This window comes from Eschrichtius robustus, chromosome 18 (assembly GCF_028021215.1).
Source record: "Eschrichtius robustus isolate mEscRob2 chromosome 18, mEscRob2.pri, whole genome shotgun sequence".
Classification (NCBI taxonomy): Eukaryota; Metazoa; Chordata; class Mammalia; order Artiodactyla; family Eschrichtiidae; genus Eschrichtius; species Eschrichtius robustus.
In genome coordinates, this window is record NC_090841.1 from 11,702,207 (window position 1) to 11,726,534 (window position 24,328).

Consider the following 24,328-nt stretch of genomic DNA (forward strand, 5'->3'; position numbering starts at 1 on the left):
TCTTCATTTCGAGGAAAACAGCAGTCATGCCTATATAGTTTTAATTCAACACGAGCAGCAAGATTGCTGTATACATTTTAATTTTTTAAACTAAAAGTAATTTTTTCATTCTATATATGTGAAGACACAGAAATCTACCTTTACCACACATCAAGGCTGGCAGAGAATTACCCATATTTTAAGATAATTCCCTGAACTGTACATGCCTAAGAAAAAAGGAGGCATCATTAACTGGCATCATACCTGAGGATGGTTACTGATTTTTAAAATGTGGCATTTGTGGCTCCCACCAAACTACTACCCCACAGTGTCACATAGTACAGCCTTTTTAGTCTGGGAGGTGAGTTCGAGAACTGTTTGTTGTTCAGAGCTCCATCCAGAGTGGATCACTGTTTGACAAGTTCTATTTTAAGTCGTGCCTGTGTGTGCAGGTGTCAGCCTCTTTCACGGCTGTAGAAAAAGAGCCCTTATACTCCATCTGTATCCTTCCCCCGACAATGCAGGATCATTCCGCACAGTGCGTTTGTTTCTGCTTTGCCAACCACTTTTTCACTGGGAAATTCCAGGGGGGCCCCGGCGGGCTGGAGTGAGGGAAGGGCGAAGAGGGGCAGAAAGAGGCCGTTTGCCACTCCCCTACCTTACAAGGCACCTGGCACTGGCAGTAGCAGCTGCTGGATGCGACGACGAAGATGATGAGCCTCCCCCTAGCAAGAGGATATTGAGGGAATTAAGGAGGTGGCAGCGAAGGCGAGACACACACTCTGTGTCCTTCCCCGCAGGGAGAGTCCACCCTCCAGGGAAAAACTGTGAGGAAGCCACCACCCGCCCCGCCTCTGCCAGCTCGCCCCAGTGTCTGGCAGCGGTCCCCATGCACCTGCTCACCTGTCTATCCGTTCAGGGTGGTTGGGGGAGGGACGAGGGGTGTCGGGCTGGGTGGGTGGAAGGAGAAGGAGGGCAGGGCAAAAGAGGGGGCGCACGAGGGTTCCGCCCCCCGGAGGCTCTGCGCAGGCGCAGTGGCCGGTACCGCAGGCAGGGGGCGGCAACATGGCGGAGTGAGCGGCGGCGTCGGGGCTTCACAACAACAGTGGCGCCCGTAGCGGTGGCGGCAGCGGCGGTAGTAGCATCGGCCACAGCCTGAGCTTCAGCACCGGCCAGCGCCGCGGCCAGCTGCTCGCGCCTCAGGGCTTTTCGGAGCGGCGGCAGCATCTCCGCGGGGGGCGGGCCGGGCCGGACGGACCGGGAGGGGGAGCGAGAGGAGGCAGCGGCGGCCCCAGCGGCACAGCTGCTGGGCGGGCACTGCCGCTCGCCGGCAGCGGTTAGCGGCGCCGCCACCGCCGGGAATAAGCCTGAGAATAACCCTCCGCCTCCGCCGGGGAGGGCGCCGGAAAGGGCCGGGCGGAGGCGCACGCGGGGAGCGGGCCCGGCGCCGCGGCGCTGGTGGATGCTGGGGCTCCGAGGCGACGGCCGGGGGGCGGGGGCCGAGGCAGGTATAACGGTACCGGCGGAGGCAGCGCCGCGGCTCTTTCCTTCTCCTCAGGAGGGGGGCAAATGGCGAGCGAGAAGCCGGGCCCGGGCCCGGGGCTCGAGCCTCAACCCGTGGGGCTCATCGCCGTCGGGGCCGGAGGCGGAGGCGGCGGCGGCGGGGGCAGCGGTGGTGGCGGCAGCGGGATGGGGGAGCTGAGAGGGGCGTCGGGCTCCGGCTCGGTGGTGCTGCCCGCGGGGATGATTAACCCTTCGGTGCCGATCCGCAACATCCGGATGAAATTCGCAGTGTTGATTGGACTCATACAGGTCGGAGAGGTCAGCAACAGGGACATCGTGGAGACGGTGCTCAACCTGGTAAGGGAAAAGGCGTGCTCGCCATCTGCCTCCCAGCCCCCATGGCCTCCCTCCCCAGACGCTGGCTCCCACCCCTCCACCACCCCCCCGGTCACACACGCAGCGTGTCCCTGCGAGCCCAGATCGTCCGGCGGGTATTGCTTAGCGGGTGACCTGCCTGCGCGCTGCCCAAGCCACGCCACCTCCCTTCTCTCCTCCGTTCCTCTCTTGCCACCTGAGCGCAGTGCCCAACTTAACACCGCTTATTATCACTTCTCATGACTCTGAGTCGTCAATTGTTCCTTGCCGTGCAGGTTTTGGGTTGACTTGAGAGTTTAGTTAGGGGGAGCGGAAGGCCTCCTTTTCTCTGGGGTTCTTTCTCCGACACTCTTAATTGTCCGTGGTGTGGCTCTCTGAGGATGGAAGCCTTGCCCCTGGAGCCTAAATTCCCCGGTGCTGCTGAAATGCGAGAAGCGCATTAAGTCCAACTTGAGCAGCTGGGAGGTGATGTTTTCCACTGAGGAGGAAAAATGATGCAGTTTTGCATCTGCCTTTAAATATATTACGAGGCTGTGTTGGAGAGTGTTGTGGCTGTATCTCCCCCCCACACCCCAATCTCTTTTTAGGTAGCCTTCCTTTCTTTGTAATATTGCCCTGAATATGCTGACCTCTTAAGTCATTTTTTGTGCACATGAGATGTTAAAATGTAAGGACACCAAATCATACAGGTTGATTTCTATGGTTGCCTTCAGAGAGCATGGCATGTGGATAAAGATTAGAGGAAAGGTGTTAAATTCAACCCTAGGTTTTGGTTTCCTTCGCGATAAGAAAGAGTTACTGCAGAACTGTGTATGACTTAATGTTTTGCGATATCTATCTACAGAGAGGCTAAGAAGCGTTCAAGATGTCAGGGGAAGACATGGGGAAGAAATAAAGAGAGGAGAATCATAGATTTCGGATAATAAGACTCGTTCATTTAAGATTAATTCATGTTTTAATGCTTTGTATGTGCAGTTTTTGCTGCAGCAAAGCTTTTTAAACAGTTTCCTCTGCAATACCTAGTCTTTGACAAACTAACTGTAAGGTTGGGTTTTGGAAGGCAAGCTTAAATCAGGAGCAATCAGTTGACTATTGTATTTGGTGTGGAGTCACAGGAATATAAAAATTTGCTTGCAAGGAGATTTTATCACACCCATGCAGTCAGAATTTTCAGCTAAGCAATTATTTTTATTTGATCTGTTGGAAAACTGAAAGAAAGCTGCAGCTACAGCAGTGGTGCCCTGAGACAGGGACAGGGATTAGATAATGTCTTTGGTTTATGTACCTCTTAAATTCACAGAAGAGTTAAAGCTGGTTTTTTGTTTGTTTGTTTGTTTTGCTGGGGTGTCACGTCAAAGATAAGAGAATATTTGACTTTTCTTTGTTATATTTATTCCTGTTTAAATACCAAACACCTCCTTGTAGTTCTGTGTACCTATCAAACAAATCACAAAAAGTCAGTGTAAGTTTGGGGGACTGTCACTGCGTTGGTATAACCAAATTCTTTTCGAGACACTAATAGAAATATTGTTTTCTTGGGTGTTTTAATGATAACCAGCTGCAAATAGGAGGTCAGTACTTGCTTTTTTTTTTTTTTAAAGAGATGAAATCTCAAAATACGTTAGTAGGTTATCAGGTACTGTATTTATGTAAATTTAAAAGGAAACATTTAAAGTTTTTTTTTTTACAGTTTTCCAGATTTCCAATACCATTTTTACCTTAGATGGTGTGATATTAGGTTATTTTTAATAAGTATTTGTATGCTTACTTAATACATTTTAACGTGATAAGAGGCAATAGAGGCTCTCACAAGCTGGAAACTGATTTGAATGTGTAACCAGTTTGGACTCTGCAGCAGTAGCAATGTATGCTGGATCAGTTCTTAACAGATGGGGTTCTATAGATACACAGTAGGTTAGGAAAGGAAGTGAAATATTTCTTTTGAGGTAAAAAAGAAATTTAATTCTCTTCAGTGCAGTGAAAATCTGGCATGAAGTCTCAATATGCAAACATTATTTTAAAGATTAACTTTACTGTTAAGCTTAATTAGAGTAATCAGAAATAAGGTAATACTGACATGGTATATCCCCAAATCCATTTAAGACATTGTAACTGCGTTACAAAGACATTTTTATTTTTGGCATAAAGAAACTTAGGTTTAAAATTTCTTTGTACGTATTGAAAGAGTACAATTGATCTTTAAATGGAAACTTTTGGGGAAAAGAATGACAAAAGGAGCTATTTACTATTAAGTTGTTAATTATATTGATTGTGGAATACACATTAGTCATTTGCAGTGTAGTATTTCTTGAATGGTAGGTTTAGTGCTTTATCTTTCCAATATACTCATGATGAAAATGTCATGTGAAAATTTAAGTTGATTGAGAAAATATTTGGAGATCCTAGGCATTTAAAAAATAATTATCAAAACTTAATTCTATTTATTTAATGAGTAAATCAGTAAAATCCATTTAGGGCACTCAGTGACTTGCTAAAGGTTGGAAGCCTCTAATATTAATCTCTAAAATGAGTTTTTTCAGTTTTCAGTCTTAATTTAAAACATTAAATTAAAAAGTAGGTGGAATAGTGAAATGTTTATCACAGTGATTTCTATGACAGAAAAGAAAGGAAGGAGAACTAATGAAACTTCAAAACAAAACGGTTTCTACCTTAAACCCCTGTCTCAGTCACCTTTGTCAGAATATTTTTTTCCTTTTTTTTCTGTACGTCATTTTTCTTTATATGATGAGAATACTGATACTTGGTTGTTAGGTTTCTCACATGCCTTGCCCAAAGAATTAAAAGTTTTACAGTGTAAAGTTGAAGTATGCATTAAAATATAGGACTCCTTTAACACAGCCATGGTTGTAATTTTGGGGCTTTTTTCTTTTGCCAAAGGTAGAGGTCCATTTCCACTATTAGGTGGATTGTGGGAGTTTGTTGAAGAATCACCATGGAGTGAGAAATAAAATGAGTAATTTCCATTGTAGATGAACGTATTTGTACAATGATATTATAGTTGACTTGAAACATTCAAATACAAGGTGGACAGGATCAGGAAGATGAGTAAGTTAGTTTGTAAATAGGTTACAGTGAGAGTGTATTGTCAAGGATTTTGCATTGTAGCTTTACCGATGAAAAAAACTGATCATCAACAAATTTTGGCTTTGGGAGGTATTATTTAATGTGGCAGTATAAGAGCATTTAACTGTAGAAAAGGAACTTTGTTGGTTGTTTCAATTATAAAACAGGCATACTACTTAATCCATTGCTTACTTTATAAATACACTTAACATATATTTATATAAAGTTTTTCCTTCCTTGAAGTAAATTCTATGTATACATAATGTGTTCTTTGTTTATAACATGAACGTGTCTTCTTATCACAGATTTTAATATAAACTTATTTTTAGAAAAGATAAAATAAAGGATTAATATTTACTTAAAGAATTGACACTAAGACTTTTTTGAATAGCTCTCTTTGGTAGTATAAATCTATAGCATTTAATTTGTAGTTATTTTTTCACAAATTGTGCAATATATTAGTGTATCTTTAGCTGTAGAAAATATGTCCTCTGATAATTTTATTTTTTTGCGTTCTAAGTGGCATACTGTATATTGTATTAAAAGCATAACAAGATACTTTGAGGGGACTTTGTGGGCTAAGTGCCTCTCTTCTCTTGACATATGGATCATGGTATTATTGTTCAAAGGAAATTTGAAAGTTATTCTTCTATACTTGAATGTGACAGTAACTTTTCTTCCTTAGAGTTTTTTTCATTTGCAGCTTGATATAAATATCTTTAAAATTATATTTTCAAGATATTTTTAATTTCACAAACAAAAGATGTGTTTTTGAACTAAATTTACTCTAAAAATATGTGGTTGCATTTTTGAATCATGAAGTCCTTAATATTAAGTCCTTAATATTAATAAAACCACATTTATTTATATTAAAAGAGAATTTCCTACATTTTAATTTAGGTTGACATGTAAGTCTTTTCATATTAATTTGAATTATATTTTATTCTTGTTATCAGGTATTGAAAATTAAATTGAGTGCATATGTAAATATTGGAAGTTTCAATATCTTAAGGAGTTCTGAGGTTTTCCTCAAAAGTATTAATTTAGTCATATAATGACATTAAGCAGCATATATTCTGTAACGAGTCTGTGATCAAGTTATATTAATTTTAAATAAGTATTTTTTATATTGCTAGTCAGTTTTTGGCAAATACTATGTGGTTAATTAAATATATCTCAAGGTTCCCTCATCTTTTGCTATATATTTTTCAAACACAGTGTCAAGAAATTCATTGGTTCCAGCAAAATCAGCTCCCATTTTGGATCACCGATGTAGCAGTATTATACAATTCAATCATCCACATTTTTGACTATTTACTTTAATATTATTTTGCATCAGTTTCTGTTGTTTTTTTTTTTTTTTTTTAATTTTTATTTATTTATTTATTTATGGCTGTGTTGGGTCTTCGTTTCTGTGCGAGGGCTTTCTCTAGTTGCGGCAAGCGGGGGCCACTCTTCATCGCGGTGCGCGGGCCTCTCACTATCGCGGCCTCTTGTTGCGGAGCACAGGCTCCAGACGCGCAGGCTCAGTAATTGTGGCTCACGGGCCTAGTCGCTCCGCGGCATGTGGGATCTTCCAAGACCAGGGCTCGAACCCGTGTCCCCTGCACTGGAAGGCAGATTCTCAACCACTGCGCCACCAGGGAACCCCTGCATCAGTTTCATAGATTTTTCATTTATTGCCTGTACTTCTGATATTTTGTGCAATGTCAGCATATCTCCTTATACAAAGATATACCTATCATTCTCTAGTATTGTGTATAGTATTTAGTTATTTATACATGTTTCCACTCCTATGCTGTGAACTCCGTGAGAGCAAAAGCCTATATTATGTATATTTATTTTTTGTATTTCTGGCTCTTGGATAAGTTAAGTGCATTTTGAGTATGCAGGACACCATTATTAGGCAGTAGAGGACAAGTTTCTGAAATTCTGTTCAACAGTAGGGTCCAGACCCAAGATCTTGAAATAAATTAGACTCATGTAAATAAAGTTAATGTATTGCCTATTCTTATAATTAGAAATATTTGTTGAATATGTATGATGTTCTCTATGTAGGCATTACTATATATGTAAATATTATTTTGAACTGACATCTTGGAATAAGAATCTGGTAATTACTTTTCAATATATGTATGTCAAATATATATACATGTAACTAAGATCACATTATTTTAAACAAAGAATAATATTTATGGCATTGAATAGAAATTTAAAAAAAAATTGTAACCATTTGTCATGTTACTAGGAATAGTGGGCATTTCTTGTTTCTGTCTGTCTTGTATACATTTCCCCTTTTTGGTACTAGTACCTCAATTTTCCTTTAATGAACCACTCATCCTCCATTCTTAGTTCAGCTGGTTCAGGTGGGTTCAGGTGGGCTGGTGTATAACCCAGACATGTCCACAATCACCGTGATTGGTTCAGGGATGAGCATTTAACCTGAGGGGAGCCACAGGGTGAGTCACAGGACTTGGGAACTCTTCCTGTTGGGGATGTTGAACTGGTAGACTCATCCTATAGCTGTCGGTACCTGTATTAGAATTTGACCAAGTGTGAAACCAAGAGAGAGAAATATATTCTTGATTCTGCTTGAGCACTTGGAGTTCTCTGTGTCTGTGGTGATTATCTTCTAACCATTAAATTCTCTCTTTCAGAGTGTATTATTGTTATTAGCTTTAAGTCAGTTTAAATTGGATTTTTGTCACTTGTAAATGGAAGGAATTCTTACTAGTGTAGACATTAGTAACTGGAAGTGGGGTATTGTAGGAACAGACCTTGAATGTTGAAATGGAGTTCAAGGCAGTGAGGACTGCTTTCCCCTAGCAGTTCCTTAAAAGGAATTATGGAGCAGCTGTTTCGATGGTCACCTGGGTTGTCTTTGCCCATGGAGCTACTAAAGCTGGAACTTTAGGGATCCTCAGGTGTGTTGTCCACTTCTTGCCATATAAGAAAGGAGTTTGCTTTGGTCCAAGCTGGAAAGCTTGAGAGCACAGAGGGGAGAAAATATTGTCCTTCCAAGTAAGAGAGGGCTTTTCTGCCTGTAGCTACCATACAAGAGAATCAGAAAAATCAAGAACCTTGAGGGTTTGGAAAGCCCAATTTTTTTTTTTTTTTTTTTTCTTACCCCATGCTAAAATTGGTAAAAGGAAAGAAGGAGTTTAAAGCCAGGTAAAGTTCTGTTTTACAAGCTTCTCTCAAGCACCTCATGCATTATACTCCCAACCTCCTGACCAAAATAACAATCCATTTACTAAAGAGTTTTAAAAGAGGATGCAACCAGGGAACAAGTGATAGAATAGCTGTGCCTCCTCATCCAGCTTATTATTTCACATTGCTTCAAGGGAAATCATTAAGCAGAGGGTTTTAAGGGATGGGTAATGTGAAGGCCTATTGCTATGAGACTGAATATTGCTATGAAATTTAAAAGGTAGATTGGTATCTTGACAAGATCTCTGGCTTTGGTTACTAGTTCAACCAGTTGACTGAAATAAATTGACCAAAAGCTTACTGAGCTTTTAGGGAAACTATTTCCAGGGCAACCTCAAGCCTGGTAAACAAAGACCGGTGTTCTTTTTACTTCTAAGGCAGTCCTAAGCCTCAGTAAGAGGAAGTGGGTTGCTAAAGCAGTACAGCTGCTAGAAGGAAAATCTGAGGCCATAGAGGATAATGGACAAGTGAGGTCTTCTGAGATAGTGGTAATAAGTGCATCCAGATTGGTTGACCAAGAGACTCCATTCCCGTAACAAGCAATTCTTGCTACTCTGACCAGTAGTATATGGACTGTGGTTTGAATTAGTGACCATGATTTGTTTACTGTTGATTTGCAAACTGGTCCCCACGCACAGAGGGCAAGGAGAGACTGAAGAAAAGAGGCAGACCACTCCAGATTGGTAGCTGGCAGGTTTATTAAGCAGGGGAGCTTATGAGGCTTGTCTTGGGCAGCCGCAAGATGAGTGGTCTCTACACCTGCCTGCCAGAATCTTAAAAGTTAAACTACAGAGGCCTTAACTGAGTTCAGTCACATATACCATCCAGATGGTTTCAACAACACCTTGCTCTCAAGGCTATTTCCTTGGAAGTGTTCCCACTGTGGGAACAGTAGGCAGGGTATATATTCTAAGAACAGAGGAGGGGGTGAGGAGCCTCTGATTGCCCAGATCCAGCTCATGGGTCAGCTGACAGTCATGTCCTCTTGATTATTTCCTCCATATTTATCTTCTCCACTCTTCTAAGTGGGCATTATTATTATTTATTGTTTCTTTTGCCATTGTATATTGATTAATGGGGGATAGTTAAATTTATTACATAGATATATATTGTCAGATTATGAGGTACCATGAAAAAATGCATGTTTGGAACTGACCAAGAATAATACTAATAGCACAAAGACTTCAGACTTGTAGCTGGATCCAGTAACTTGGCATTGTCTTTGTTTTCCTCCCTGCCTCCCAGACCCATGGTGAAGTGATGAGTGCATTTTCTGTTGTGGTTAAGATAGTAACATTGTTAAACATGGGTATTTAAGAAGTTATGTATATGGAAAGAAGTGAATGTATAAGGTGGCTGGGTAGCCAAGGGCTAGAATGTTGTAGATTTCTTTTGGTTTTGGCTGCATAGCATCCATTCCTTCTGCTGTTAACAGTTCTGAATTTTTTGATTGAGGAGTCATCTCTTCTTGATTCTTGGTTTATATGGTTTGGGGTTTCCCTGGACTCCTTTCTGCTTTCCTGGACCAGGAATAGAAACTGTACTTGGCCCATCAGTAACAGATATTGGTTAAATATCTACCTGTACATCTGCGAAAGCTTGATAACTCCTTTCATTCTGCTGGAGAAAGAAAAAGATACTCATCACTGGAGTTGCTAAGATGTTAGAATGTAAGTCTAGATATGACTGTCACTCTGCTACCATGAAGGCAGAGTATGCTTGAGGATAGAGCTATCACAGAGGCACCAAGAACCAAGAGATTACCGATGACATCTTTGGAGGCTTTCAAGTCACTTATATTGCCAGGCTTTTCAGTGCATTAAGCTAATACATTTCTTGTTTTGCTTAAGCCAGTTTGAATCGGGTTTCTATTTGTTGCACTCCAGTGATTCCTAACTAATATTTAGAATTAAAATTATAAAAAACTTTAGGTATTAAGTATCGTAGGACAAATCATAAGAAAAATAATTTGGCAAAGGACTTGATGCATTTCAAGAAGGAAGAGACATTGCTAATTATTACGAAAATTCATCTTCACTAAATAAGAACATAAGGTAATAGTGAGATACCCTGAAAAAGAAATGATTAAAAGGAAAATTACCAGTGTTTTGTCAGCATGCTAAAATAATCTTAAATGACGTTGTTGGGCATGTAAAATGGTACAGCTGTTCTGAATGACATTTTCCCAATATGCGTCAAGAAGTTTAAAGAGGTTCTTGTCATTAATCCTTAGTTCTTTAGGCTAAGGAAAAATTACCTGGGGACAAGTATGAGGGTTAAATGTAGTTTAATGATATAAAAAATTAGCAATAACCTATATGTTCACATTAGGAAAAGGTTATGTAATTTTATATCTATGTTATGAAATATTATACAGCCATTCACACTTACGTGCCTCAGTTTCCTTACGTGTAAAGAAGTTACCTCATAAGGTTGTACAGATTAAATGAATTAATATATGTAAAGTGCTTGGTGCAAAGCTTAACTTTGTATAGTATTTACTATTGTTATTTTTATTCTTATCTTGAGCCTGATGACCATATGATCATAGAAGGAAAATAATGATCTAACTGAAACTGAGTTCTGTTTTAGCTTGGATTACCTGAGCTGGTGAACCTGTCAGAGAAGAAATCTCAGGTGTCCACCTTCTAATGAAACATAGGGGGTCTGTTCTGAATCCCGCATAGTCTTTAACAGTGTCTGGGGTAGTTTTTCCTAGTGGCAAATTGGGGAACGAATAGGCGTGAGGTGACACAGCTTCCTTTGCCTAGAATTCCTTCTATCTCTTCCTTCCTTGACTTGGCTGAATTTCACATGTGGATGTATACTAGGACATGAAGGGTGATCCTGGGTAAATAATACCTCCCTCTTGGAGTATTAGCTTAAATATTTAGAAAACTACTTGAGTTACAAACGTAAGAGGCAAGTTAGGGGACTGAAAACTATTTTGTGATCAGTTGTTTTAGAAAATTATATTAGTGTATATTTTAATAGCTCTTAACTATATCCAGTGTACTTGCAAAATTGTGCTGTGTTAACTAATCCTCAGAATAACTCCCTTTTCAGATGCCATTCCTTCTCTACACATGCGGAAACTAAGACTGCAGGAAATGGGAAGTATTAGACAAGGTTATCCAGGTATTAAGTACCAGAGCTAGGACTCAGGCCTTCAGATTCAAAGGCTATAATCTTCTCCATTATTGAACAAAATATAGCTACTTAGAAATTATCCCAAAGGCTTGCATTATATGAAGAGATGATGCTGGAAAGGGAGGGTCCAGCCAGCTTCAGTGAGCTGATTCTGTGGTAGAGAATGCTGCACATAGAGGACTCAGGACTTGCTGATCACAGGAAATAAAAATGAATGCAGGACAGTTTGATGGATTTGTACACAAAATGATCTAACGGCCTATATTGTGAACTATTAATTTTTGAGTTTTGGGGAATGGTTATACAGTATTATAAATGGTAACTAGCTTTCATTTGTATACCTTTTCACTAGGCAAAGTGTGGATATTTTAGATATTACTCTGAACAAGAAAAAAATAGTGTGCATTGATATATTTATTTTATATAGAAAAAGTAGATTTGTTATGTTTTAGTGTTAATCAGATGCACCACCACATATACCATGTTTGCTTGGATAAAACAAATGAGTTAACTAGAGTCTAGGTGATATAATTTCCGATAATTGTGATTCTCCTTTCAGTTCACTGAAGTAGAGCAAATATTGATTAATAGAAAATTTTATGGAAGTGTAAATGTCTAGATATATTTCTCTTTAGCAGCTACTTCCATTTTCTGAAAGAAATAACTTGCAGCTGATTTAAAGATGGTATATGAGTATTTCCAATGTTTTTTTAAAACTTTTCACATGTGGGGAAGGAATTGGCATTTATAGAATTGGGGTTGATAACATACCTTACGTTTTTAAAATCCTCTACCAACCCCTTTGAAATAAATGTGGGTCTACTTTAATATAATAAGTAAACTATGGCTGAAATTAAGGGGCTTGTCCAAGGTTGCAAAGCAGAAATTAGACTCAAAGCTAGATGTTCTGTTCCTAGGTTTGTTGCTATTTAATCTTTACATGCCAAGCACTATGTTAAGCATACAATATGCATTATCTTATTTTATCATCTTGACCTGCAATATAAAATCTTCAATGAAATAGAAGTAGTCATTGTCTTTCTAGGTTAAACTAAGTCTGGTATTTTAAAAGAGGGGAAGTATTTTCAGCTCTAATTATATCAGCAATATTTTATTATAAAATGTCATAAAATTATTGTACTTGATTTGTATTTATTTTCTATAACTTGATTACCCTTTGAAAGTCCTCAAATTTAAATTAAGTATTTAAATTATTTTTGAAGCTTATGAGATATGAGTCATCAGTGGAAGAATTTTCTTTTATTATGCTGTCTTGACTGTTACTTGCTGAATAATCATTGCATTTTTCAAGTTATCATGTCTTCCTTTTTTGTCTAAAGAACTCCTGTTCATGTTTCAAGAATCAGCTGTTGTCCCCCACTTAAGTGATGCCTTCTCTGATCTCCCCCTAAAAGCTCTTCCTCCCATTCTGTGCTCTCCCATAACACTTTGTACATAGTTCAGATTTGACATAGTTCAGATTGCCTGTCCTATTTTAATTATTTGTTTACTTGTCAGACTACCCTAGAGACTCTGAATCCCTTGAGATCAGAATGTTGTCTTATTCACCTTGGTATCCTGAGTACTTAACATAGAATCTAGAATTTTGTGCTGCTTAGTAAACTTGTTTTGAATGAGGATTTTTTTTTTCACATTTTATATAGTTTGCTTGTTTTTGTCACTTCTGGCTTAGGTATAAATCTTGTCTTCCCAGGCTATTCTGGTTCTTTTAATTTCTGTGTTTGCCTCTTGCTTTAACATTTCAGTTTTTATTTTTTTGAGGAAGGGGGTGGATAGAGATATTGTGATGTGTTTGTATATACGTATATAAGGAGTCATAGGGTCTTCAGATCTGGTGAATAGCCTGACTCTTATCACTTGCATAGGTGAGGAAAGAGCCAGTTGGGTTAAGATCCTGCAGGTTTTCACAGAATTTGAATTATCACCTAGATTCCCTCTTAGTCCAGTGGTTTTTTTTTGGTTTTTGTTTTTTTTTTTTTCACTTTATCTTGGTGCCTGGAGTTCCACTTTGCCTCAGCCCATTTGGGGTCGTAACTCTCATGGAGAAGCATACCTTTTTTTTTTTTTCCTTTCTTTTAACTCAGGCACACTCAGAACACTTAAAGTGATGATTAAATAAATTACTGAGTAATCCTAACCTAGTGTTCTATTGCCAGAGTCAAGATACTCATTGGGAATATAAAAAGGAATTACATGGTTCCTACCTTCAGTAACTCGAGGTTCAGTACAGGAAAAAGAAGAAAAACCAGACAAATTCCATTGGCAAAAAGTGATATTATAAAGATTTAAACAAAATGCTATGGAGACATTAATGGTTCCACTATCTTTGTCTGGAGGAGTCTGGGAAGGTATCATTGGTTAAGTGACTTTGGATTGGATCTTGAAGGACAAGTAACTGTTTCCCAGCATAAAAAGGGCAGGAGTGGAAAACCTTTCCACACAGAGGGACACGGGTCATGAGGGAGTCTTTCCATGGCTGTGTCCACTAATGTTAACTACAAACCACAATCACATTAGCTTTATTTCTTCTTGTAGAAATCCTACCCCCATCTTTTTTTTTTTTTTTTTTTCATTCCATGAGTGTTCATTGGCTTACTTTTTTTTAAGGTATTTCAAGCACAGGGGAGGTGATAAAATGTATTAGGGTCCAATTCCTTGAGTTATTTGAGGAGTTCTGTTTGTGTAGGTATTTGTGGTTCATGAATAAGAGAAAAGGTGGAGGAAGAGATGAAAGGAAAAGAACTAAGGGTGTTGAAAGTTATTTTTAATTTTTTCAGTCTTATAAAATCAGAATTCTTAACACTGTAACATTTTATCAAAGTACAGTTAATGGTTTTCTGAAGTCTAGAAGAAAATTCAAGTGGGCCTGATGCAGTTCAGTAGCAGGATCACCATTAAGAAGCCTTTTTTCTCTTAACTGGTCTAGTATTAGTACTGTTTTGTTCAGCTTCTTCCTCTGGGAAGAAGGAACAGGGAAAGAAGAAGGGAAGAAGAACAGGGAAATCCTGTTCCCTCCCGCCCCCTAAAGGACAGTGGTTTTTCCTTTCTGCAAATCAAATTATAGTTTTTCCATTAGCAGCATTACAAAAATTCAAAGAATGTTCCAGAAAAAAATGTTAGGCGCTAGGTCAAATGATATTATATGTGATAGTGCAGCAACTATTTATAAAATAGTATATTTACTTTCATGATTTTTAAAAGTTGAGATTTAATGATTCATCTTTAAAGTGTGACTTTTCACGCTGTAGTTTCTTTGGAGTATCTGTTCCTATGAATAAAATATGCTAAGGCGTCAATTTTGTGTTTTTTCTTTCTTCTGGGTGTTAATCTGTTCACATGCTTGTTTCATTGCTATTATTGTTGAAGTCATCCCCCTGGCAGACAGCAGGCCCTAATTGGGTGGGATTGTAGTTGCAGTCTTTTAGCCATTGACTATATTAAGTTTAGATTCAAATGGAAATGTAACCCATTTTTTTGGTCTCATTAGTACCACACAGGGACTGACTACACTAATTGGTCACAGTTCAACCAGATTGCCTGAGTGGTCTTGGAGTTGTTTTGAACCGTTAACAGTTTTTCATCCTGGGCTTTAAGATAAAAAGCATTCGTTTTTAGGATGACTGACTGACTTATTTTAGGGGTGGGTGGAGTAGCTGTGAAGAAGCATTTTTCTTTGTGAAAATACTCATTTAGGTACTTTTATCGAAAGTATGTTGAGCAAATAGATTTTAGTCAGATTTGCTGATTTTTTTCCATTAATTATATTGGGCTTTTTTTATTCTAGAAATAACGTTTAACCTGATTAGTGATCTACACTCTGAAAGGTAAACTAATGTATTTTAGTTACTGCATGACAGACTGTCATTCAGAATGACAGCTGTACCTGATTACACTGAAAAATTATGCTGCCAAACTCTGAAATAAATTAAAGATGACCTGCTTAGAAAATATGGGATATAGACATTTACAACAAAGATTTCACTTCTAGTGAAAGAGTGCTTGGGGTTTTGGATCAATATGATAATGCATTCTGTATCTTAGAGCCCAAACTTATTATCTTTGTATGTAAAAAGAATAAAGGTATATATTAATGGAGAGGTAGTTTATGAGAATAACATTTAATAATTAGATGTATCGCATTTGTGGCACACGTTATTAGTTGTTTAAGAGGGACTCTATTAAAGTAGTTTATTCTTGAAGAAAAGCTAGAAAGTTTTGCTTTATATTATTATAGTCAGCTATGAATGTTTAATATGCACTATTACTGAATTACGTAATTTTACAGTTGACTTAATTATCACTTTCTAATTGATTTGTTCAAGATAGATCACTGTATTTAATTTGAAGGTTTTCTGATTCTTTTGTTCATGGTTACTTCTTCCTCCTTCCCCTTGCCCCCTCCACTATTTAAATACTGATCTGTTGGGTCTGAACATGTATACTGATTTTCATCCTAATGCCACATCTGACCACATAACCATTTTATTCCACAGATATTTTTAGAATCCTCACACCATGTGTGATGCTAAACACTGAGGATACAATGATCAAGACACAATCCCTGCCCTGGAATTTATAGCACTGCAGGGAGTCAAAAATACAGGCAATGAAATGTGTGAATTCTGTGATATAAATTAGGGAATAGTGGGCAACACTGAGGGGAGAAATGTACCAAGGGAGTCAAGGGAGGGCTTCATAAAAGTGGTGATGTTTGAATTGAGTTTTGGAAGATGGCTAGATCTGTCTAGAGCTGTGCAGTCACAGAGTAGCTACTAGCCACATGTGGCTAGTGAGCACTTGAAATGTTCCATAAGCATAAAAGGTGCACTTGACTTTGAAGAGCTGGTATAGAAAAATATCACATTAATAAATTTAAAATATTTATTACATGCTGAAATATTTTAGATATGTTGGGTTAAATGAAATATAAATTAATTTCACCTATTTTCTTTTATATTTTTCTTTTAATGTGGCTAATATGAAATTTTAAATTACATAACATGGCTTGCATTATATTTTTATTGGACAGCACTGATTTATAGGGGACGTCTCAAAAGTATATGAACCACTGTAAGTATAGAAAGAAACTAATAGATATTCTAGCATGCTCTGTTTTCTTTTAATATGTCTGCTTATGCATGTGTATGTATGTGTATATATACTGCATATTCATATACTGTATATACTTACACTTACAGACACATATATACATAATCTTTGTATTGTTTGAGCCACTCATATTGTGGGTTTTCCTGTTAAGTGTCAGTAAACCTCATCCTAACTAGTGCATTGACTTAATGGCAACAATTTAAAAACCACATATCATTGGGGAAAAATTTGTTCTCCCTGCCCTGGTAAAAGTTGCCTAAATAATTCATGGAAATCAATATTGCAACAAATTGAAATGCATTTTATTGTCAGCAGATACTTTGGAAGGCAAATTGTAAGCATTGCTACAGAGTTAAGAAATAGAATAAAATGTAGTTGTTTTGTAGGAGTTGGATGAAGTGCTGTTATTTCTAACATGTTTTGCTTATAAAATTTGCTAGATGGTTTCTTAATGGAATAAACAACTGCTTTTTTGAGTTAACTGTTAACAATTTTATATGAAAATACACTTTCTGGAAATGCATGTATGCCCTATTTACCAAAACCAGAAATTGAGAACTAACCTTACCTTTATAGAGAGAGCAGAATGTATATACTTTGTGAAGATTTACTTGTTTTATCAGAATAAGAGTCCCCTATTGTATTTAGGTTGCTAATTTCAGTATTAATTATCAGGAGTACCATATTTTATATAAGACTCTGAATTGAATACTAGAATACTAGAATTCTGCAATGCTAATGCTTATCTTGGTAAGATTTCGAAGATTATCTTGTTTTCAGATACAGAAACCTAGGCAGCAGAGAAGTTACTGACTTAATATTTTCCATTATGCAAACTCCTTACTTTCTTACTTTGAAATATTTTATCTTTTTCCTTTCTTCTACTTTTTCCTTCTTGTCTCCCTCATATTTGTATTCTCATATGCCTTCATATATGCATTCAAAGGTATTACATGTTTACTGGTGTCACTTTAAGTCCAAGCAGTTTTGACTTTTTTCCTCAGCTAATTACAGTTTTATATCTGCTGCAGTGTTTGTAGAAAATTGAGATCTTCATTCTCCTTTAATAATAGCAGTAATAATCATACTTGATGGAGATGAGAGGGAGGTTAATTTAAACATAATTTTATTTCTAGGTAGTTGTTAGGAGCTGAAGTCCCCATACCTAGGGATAGTATGGTCAAACCTGGGGAAAGAGTGACATTGGAAAGATGATTCTTTTCTTTAAGGATTTCAAATTCTAGAAAGAGAGACCACTGTGTAGATTAGAAAAAAAAAAGTACTAAATTATGTGATCAGGCTTTTGTGGTATGACTAATCTGAATTCAGATTCTGGCTCTGCCTTTTTTTTCCTCTTGTGACCGTGAGTAAAAGTATGTATTAGAGTACAGTATCACAGAGGAGGAAGTAATGAACTATTTGCAGGAGTCAGGAAAGACTTCAAGGTGGAGGATTCTCTTGAAATTGGCTTCCAAGGGGAGCAGGGGTTTGCTGAGTAGACACGGTGGAGTAAGGGCATTCCAGCTCTGGAACTTTAAGTCAGCACATTATAAAGTAGTAACCTCTTTCTAGGAGTGCGCTTTCCTTCTGGCAAATTCCTGCCTGTCCTTTTGGACTTAGCTTAAGCTTCTATCTCTACTGTTGATCCTTCTCTAACACAAAGAGAGTTTTGAGGCAGTTAAGCATTTCCATTTTTGTGCTCTATTAGCACCTTGTAAATACATCAGTTTCCCAACACCCTCAGGAGTCACATTCTTGAAATGTAATGTGGTTGGCAAAACTGCAGTTGGCAAAGTCAAGGTCTCTAGACAACAAAGTGTAGGTAGAGGAGAAATAAAAATAATGCATTAAACATGTATATATTTGTATATAAGTGTATAAAGAAAAGTTCTATAATGCAGCCGTTTCCAAAACAAACCAGGATCATCTGGTGCTTGTTTGCACCAAATATAATAAAAATAATAATAGTAATTATAAGTTTTTGTTAGCTGTGCTGCTAGGCTGTTGACTGTTACTGATATAATAACAGCTCTTGGTGGGGGAAGAAGAAACACAGCTACATTAAATGCACACATCAGTTACAAGTTATATGTTGATTTCAGAAATGTTAAAATGTGAAAAATATTCCTTAGAATAAAGGAAATATAGTATTCTCAATTAATACAGTAACTCCATGACAGAGGCACTTCTATCCCCATTTAACACTTGAGAAAAGTGAGAGTTTGTGAATTTGTAGCTAAGGACTTTGGGCAATGTGGAGCAAGACATTTTGGCAAGAAAGAGACATGAGCAAAGCAATATGTTCATTCCATGTAAGTTGATCTGATTAGATAGACTAGTGTTCTCATACTCTTTCAGTAGTTGTGGTAGTTCTATCCTGAAACAATAGGATTGGTCACAGAGGACAGCCTGTTCAGTGGTGAAGTGTATTATCAGTGGGTGCTAATTCTTGCTCCATCTTGTACCTGATTCTTTTAGGACTTTTATAACAATGAACTAATGTCTTCGACTCTCTGTTTTTAGATTTATAAATTAATGCGTAAATGCTATTTCAGTCAAGTCAGTTTTTGTATCCTGGTTTTCTGTAAAGAGGTTAGCTGTTGTGATACAACTAATCTGAATTCATATCCTGGCTCTGCCTTTTCTTTGCTTTGTGACCTTGAGTATCAAGTATCAATATTTCATCTCTCCAAGCCTCTGCTTCTCTCTCTCTTTCTTTGTATCTATGTGTCTATTTATCTATATCTTTGTCTATATATCCCTCTCTATATACTTCATATATGTCTATTCATATGTATCTGAGGAAAAGATGTTATTTTCCCTTTTATTCCTCTTAAGTGGGAACTGTATATATGAATTACATATGTGACAGTTCATTATATTAATAAGTTTCTGCTACTATACAGAATGTTCATTTAGCACATTGCTATTCAAAATGTGGTCCACAGATCAGGTTTGCATATTTGTGAAGTGTTTGTTGGTCTAAGAGGAGATAAGGAGCTTGTGCCAGAATATAAATATTTTTGTCAATAAACACACTGTTTATTTCAAATAACTTTTTTTCCCCCATAGCAAGACTTTCTTGATGAAGGAAGCAGTGTGTTAATTCATGTTCTGATTCAGTTGCCTTCTCATTGGCTGGTACTCTGAGTAGCTTGAATGGAGGGTACTTTTGGGGTACCCTCAAACCTTAGTTCTATTTGTGTTGCTTTTCATTTGTGGTGTTAGAAAGGTTTGCTATTGTTAGTGAAAAGAATATTGAGTTTGGACTTGGAGTCTAATCTTGTCTTTGTTACTAAGTAGTTGGGCAAGTCGTTTACGTGTTACAGACCTTACTTTGCCTGACTGAAAATAAGGATTGGGTTAGATGACACATGTGGTCCTTTCAGGCTTTAACATGCTATTACTTTATGATTTTAAATAGTATTTTTTCCTTTTTTTTTTTTAAGAACTAGAACATAGACCTGATACTAAAGTTGATGATGAGATACACTGGGATAGAAACATGCTTTAAGAAGCTTGTTTTTGGAATAGATGTTTTTATTAAACTTCAGTCAACCATATGCCAAGAAGTTGGTTCTAAAGATAGAATGATTAATGAAACTGTTTTTTGTTTATAAGTAGTAATCTTCTAGGGGAGACAGACAAATAAATACAATTGACCCTTGAACAATATGGGGGTTAGGGTTGCCCAGACCCCAAGCACTCAAAAATTGTATATAACTTTACAGTCAGCCCTCCGTATCCACAGTTCCACATCTGAGGATTCAACCAGCTACAGATCATGTAATACTATATAGTATTTATTGAAAAATTCCCATGTATTAGTGGACCTGCACAGTTGTTCAAGGGTCAACTTGAACAACTATGTACAAGTAAATATATAAATGGAATAGGTGATGTGTTAGTGGTATGGGCCAAAAATGTTGAACGAGGAGACTTTGAGAAACTAATTATCTAGAACAGGAGTAGGCAGACTTTTTCTATAAAGATCCAAGTATTTTAGGCTTTGTGGGCCATATGGTGTCTATCACAACTACTCAATTCTGCAGTTGTAGTAGGAAGGCAGCCATAACCAGTATTTAAAAGAAAATACATAATTTTCCAACACTAATTCTCTGGCACCAATTAGGTGTCCTGGAATTCAGTGCAGTTCTGACACTAACTACCTGGAGTTAGCCCAAACCCCACAAGTTAAGGGCTCAGTTCCACAAGACTGCCTCCATTTCAGATGCCAGCTGCAAGTGGGGCTACCTGAATTTCTGCCTGGGTGACAGCAACCCCTCAGGTTCAGTAATTTGCTAGAATGACTCACAGAACTCAGGAAAGCACCATACTGACAATTAGTTTTATTGTAAAGGATACAACTTAGGAACAGCCAGATGGAAGAGATTTAGGGCAAGGTATTGGAGTGGGCACACATAGCTTCCATGCCCTTTCTGTGCCCAGAAACACATCAATGCATTCACTAACCCGGAAGCTTCCTGAACCTCATTGTTCAAGAGTTTTTATGGAGTCTTCATTATGTAGGATGATTGATTTAATCACTGGCCACGTAACTGAATTCAGTCTCCAGCCCTCTGCTCACTTGCTTGGTCTTTCATTGGCCATCCCCTCTCTTGAAACTATCTAAGGGCCCACCTTGAGTCACTTGTTAGCATAACCTTAGGTATGATCAAAAGAATCTAATCATGAATAACAAAATAAATTCCTATCACTCATGAAATTCCAAGGATTTTTAAAGCTCTGTTCCAGGAACTGAGGGCAAAGACCAAATACATATATATATTTAATTATACTGTAGGCAGCCTTAACCAATATGGAAATGAACAGGCATAGCTGTTTTCCAGTAAAACCTTATTTACAGTAAGGCAGCAAGCTAGAATTGACCTGTAGGCAGTAGTTTGAAGACCCTTGCTCTAGAAAAATAGGAAAGGCTTCTCCAAGAAAATGACATTTAAACTGTATCTTTTATTTCTTAAAATTTTTTTATTGATGTTATACTATTTTATTATTATTATTATTTTTTAAAGTCTTTATTGAATTTGTTACAATATTGTTTCTGTTTTATGCTTTGGTTTTTTGGCTGCAAGGCATGTGGGATCTTAGCTCCCAGACCAGGCAGGGATCGAACCCACACCCCTTGCATTGGAAGGCAAAGTCTTAACCACTGGACTGCCAGGGAAGTCCTGTTGATATTATACTATTTTATAGAATTTTAAAATGATATGTTACAACCTTAGTGATGTAATTAGGGAAAATTTTTATAGATCAATGGCACTACCTGTAGATAGATTTTTTTTAAGATGCTTGGTGAGTGAGCAGGGAAATTTTTTGACCCGTGTGCCCTGATTACTATATGTTTTAATATCAATTGAGAAAGTCTTCAGTTCTTCTCAGACGTTAATTCCTTTTAGCTCCTATGTGTAAGAAGGCTTGAATATTACCTACTGGGTAACAACCGATAGGTTTTATTCTCCTGAGTGATGATGATTTTTATTATATTCCTTGATTAGTGATATTTTGTGTAATCTGTTGCTGTTAGAATGCTGTTTTCCTTCTGTCATTTTTATTTTGAGTTCCACTCTTTTGTTTTTTGGTGAAAGGAACTAGAGCCTTGGGTTTGAGTTTTATCCCTTTGGCTAAGGGAGCCTGTGTAACTTCCACATTATGAGAGCTGTGCAATGAGACAATAGAAATCTGGCACTTATTACTGTGTAATGCAGTTCAAGGCATGAACATTTGAAGACTTTTGGTTTCTGCCTTTTTTTTTTTTTTTTTCCTTTTTGCCAGAGTATAAACTGTTTCTTCTTCTTGCCTAAAGGTTTCACAATGGAATGAATAATCATGCTGATAACAATTTATCAACTTATCTTGTTAATTTTACGTCTCAGTATATATGAAGTTTCAAATTTTCATGAAGATGAACATTTGGATGGCCTCGAAATAAGGAAAATTGGGAGCAGGCCAGAACTATTTTAAAAGGGATGGAAAGGTTTGGGTTGGCTTTTATTCATGTGCTTAGGTGATGTGACTATAAGCTTAGGGTAGAGAGTGAAAAGAATTGCCCTAATGAATCCATGCAGTAATGATGATGAAAATGAAGGTAATGGAAAATTATCTAATACTTTAGGGCTAAAATAAAAGCAAAATTCAGAAGAATCAAAGGGAAGCTCATTTGTTTGTTGTCAGTAACCACAGATGAGTTAGTAGTATCATCTTTAAACATAAAAGGGCAGGGACTTCCCTGGTGGCGCAGTGGTTAAGAAACCGCCTGCCAATGCTGGGGACACGGGTTCGAGCCCTGGTCCAGGAAGATCCCACATGCCGGGGAGCAACTAAGCCCATGTGCCACAACTACTGAGCCTGTGCTCTAGAGCCTGTGCGGCACAACTGCTGAGCCCACGTGCTGCAACTACTGAAGCTTGTGCACCTGGAGCCCCTCCTCTGCAACAAGAGAAGCCATTGCAATGAGAAGCCCGCACACCATAATTAAGAGTAGCCCCCGCTCACTGCAACTAGAGGAAGCCTGTGTGCAACAACGAAGACCCAATGCAACCAAAAATAAGTTAAATAAATAAATAAATAAACACATAAAAGGGCAATTACTTAAATGTATATGTATGGGTCACAGCAATATTCTGTTAATCAGTAACACGTGAATAGTTTATTTACTTGCTCTTTCAATTGCAGTATTTTTTAAATTGAATACTTATTAAATGTTGTTGGTACTGAGGCTTATATGGAGATAATAATAGAATAATAATAATGGTAATTTTTATCCAGTGGTCCATGCAGGAGGCTAAGCATCATAATCTTCACAATAACACTGTGAGACAAAGTCCTGTTATCCACAGTCCACATTTGAGGAAATAAGATTCCAAAGGTAAAGTTGGCTCCCTGATGCTCAAGCCTTTTAACAGGCTTGTGTCTTCCTAATAGACACAAATTTCCTAAGTTTTATAAGTAAAAATTTAAAAAATTATATACTTTCTGAAAAGGGGTAGATAACATCTTGTTTGGGGAGTGGAGCCTCAGGGAAAGTGGTGTAAAGAAGAGGCATGCAAGATGATGTGAAAATATAAGGTGAGGCTTGAGCATGGAAGCGTTGAATATTAGGTCACAACTTGAAGAGTTATCTGAGTCATAAAGCTAATCTTTTTATTCATTGTGGCCTGTTGCAAACCATTCCACGCTGCTTTCTTCTCTGGAAAATAAAATTCAGATTTTTGAGGCTTTGTGGTTGTGGTGTTTTTTTCTAGAGGACTTATCTAGTACTCCTCTGCTTCTCTGTTCCACCTCTACTTGTTTGCATGCCTATGCTTATGGATTTAAGTGCAAACATAAGTGAACGTAGATTGTACAAAATTATCTTAAACAGAATAGATGCTAAGATTAATCTGCTTTAAAGACATCTAATCTACCTTGAAAATTGGAGTCATTTTTCTTTCTAGATGAAGGTTCACAAGGTTCAGGATTTTTTGTTTCATATTTCCTGTGCCTGTCATTTAATCACTGTGGAAGGAGAGAGGGAAGTTTAGAAGGATACACAGTTAATTTAAAGTTGGGTGTTGTAGCATTTTGTATAAATGGAATCTGACAATATGAATGAACTCTTTTGAGTAAAGCCTCTTTCACTTAACATAGTGCTTTTGCGATTTGTTCATGTTGTGTCTTTCATCAGTTTATTGCCGAGTAGCAGACCATCATCTGCATATACCATAGTTTATCCATTCTTCTGTTGATGGAACTCTGAGCTGTTTACAGTTTTTGGCCATTATGAATAAAGCTTCCTTGAACATTCTTATACAAGTCATTTTGGGATATATTTTTCATTTCTTTTAGGTAAATACCTAAGAATGTAATTGCTGGGTCAGAGAGATGGTGTATGCTTGGT

The 24,328-nt window shown here is 37.7% G+C and overlaps 1 protein-coding gene across 3 annotated transcripts in view; it reads left to right on the forward strand.

The window, feature by feature from the left end:
- Positions 1-1,548: 1,548 nt before the first annotated feature.
- NBEA (neurobeachin) overlaps positions 1,549-24,328 on the forward strand; it is a 607,091-nt gene continuing 584,311 nt past the window's right edge. For all 3 annotated transcript variants that reach the window (XM_068526405.1, XM_068526406.1, XM_068526407.1), the window contains exon 1: positions 1,549-1,839. In XM_068526405.1, coding sequence (XP_068382506.1) covers positions 1,549-1,839 — 291 coding nt within the window. The remainder of the gene's footprint in view (positions 1,840-24,328) is intronic.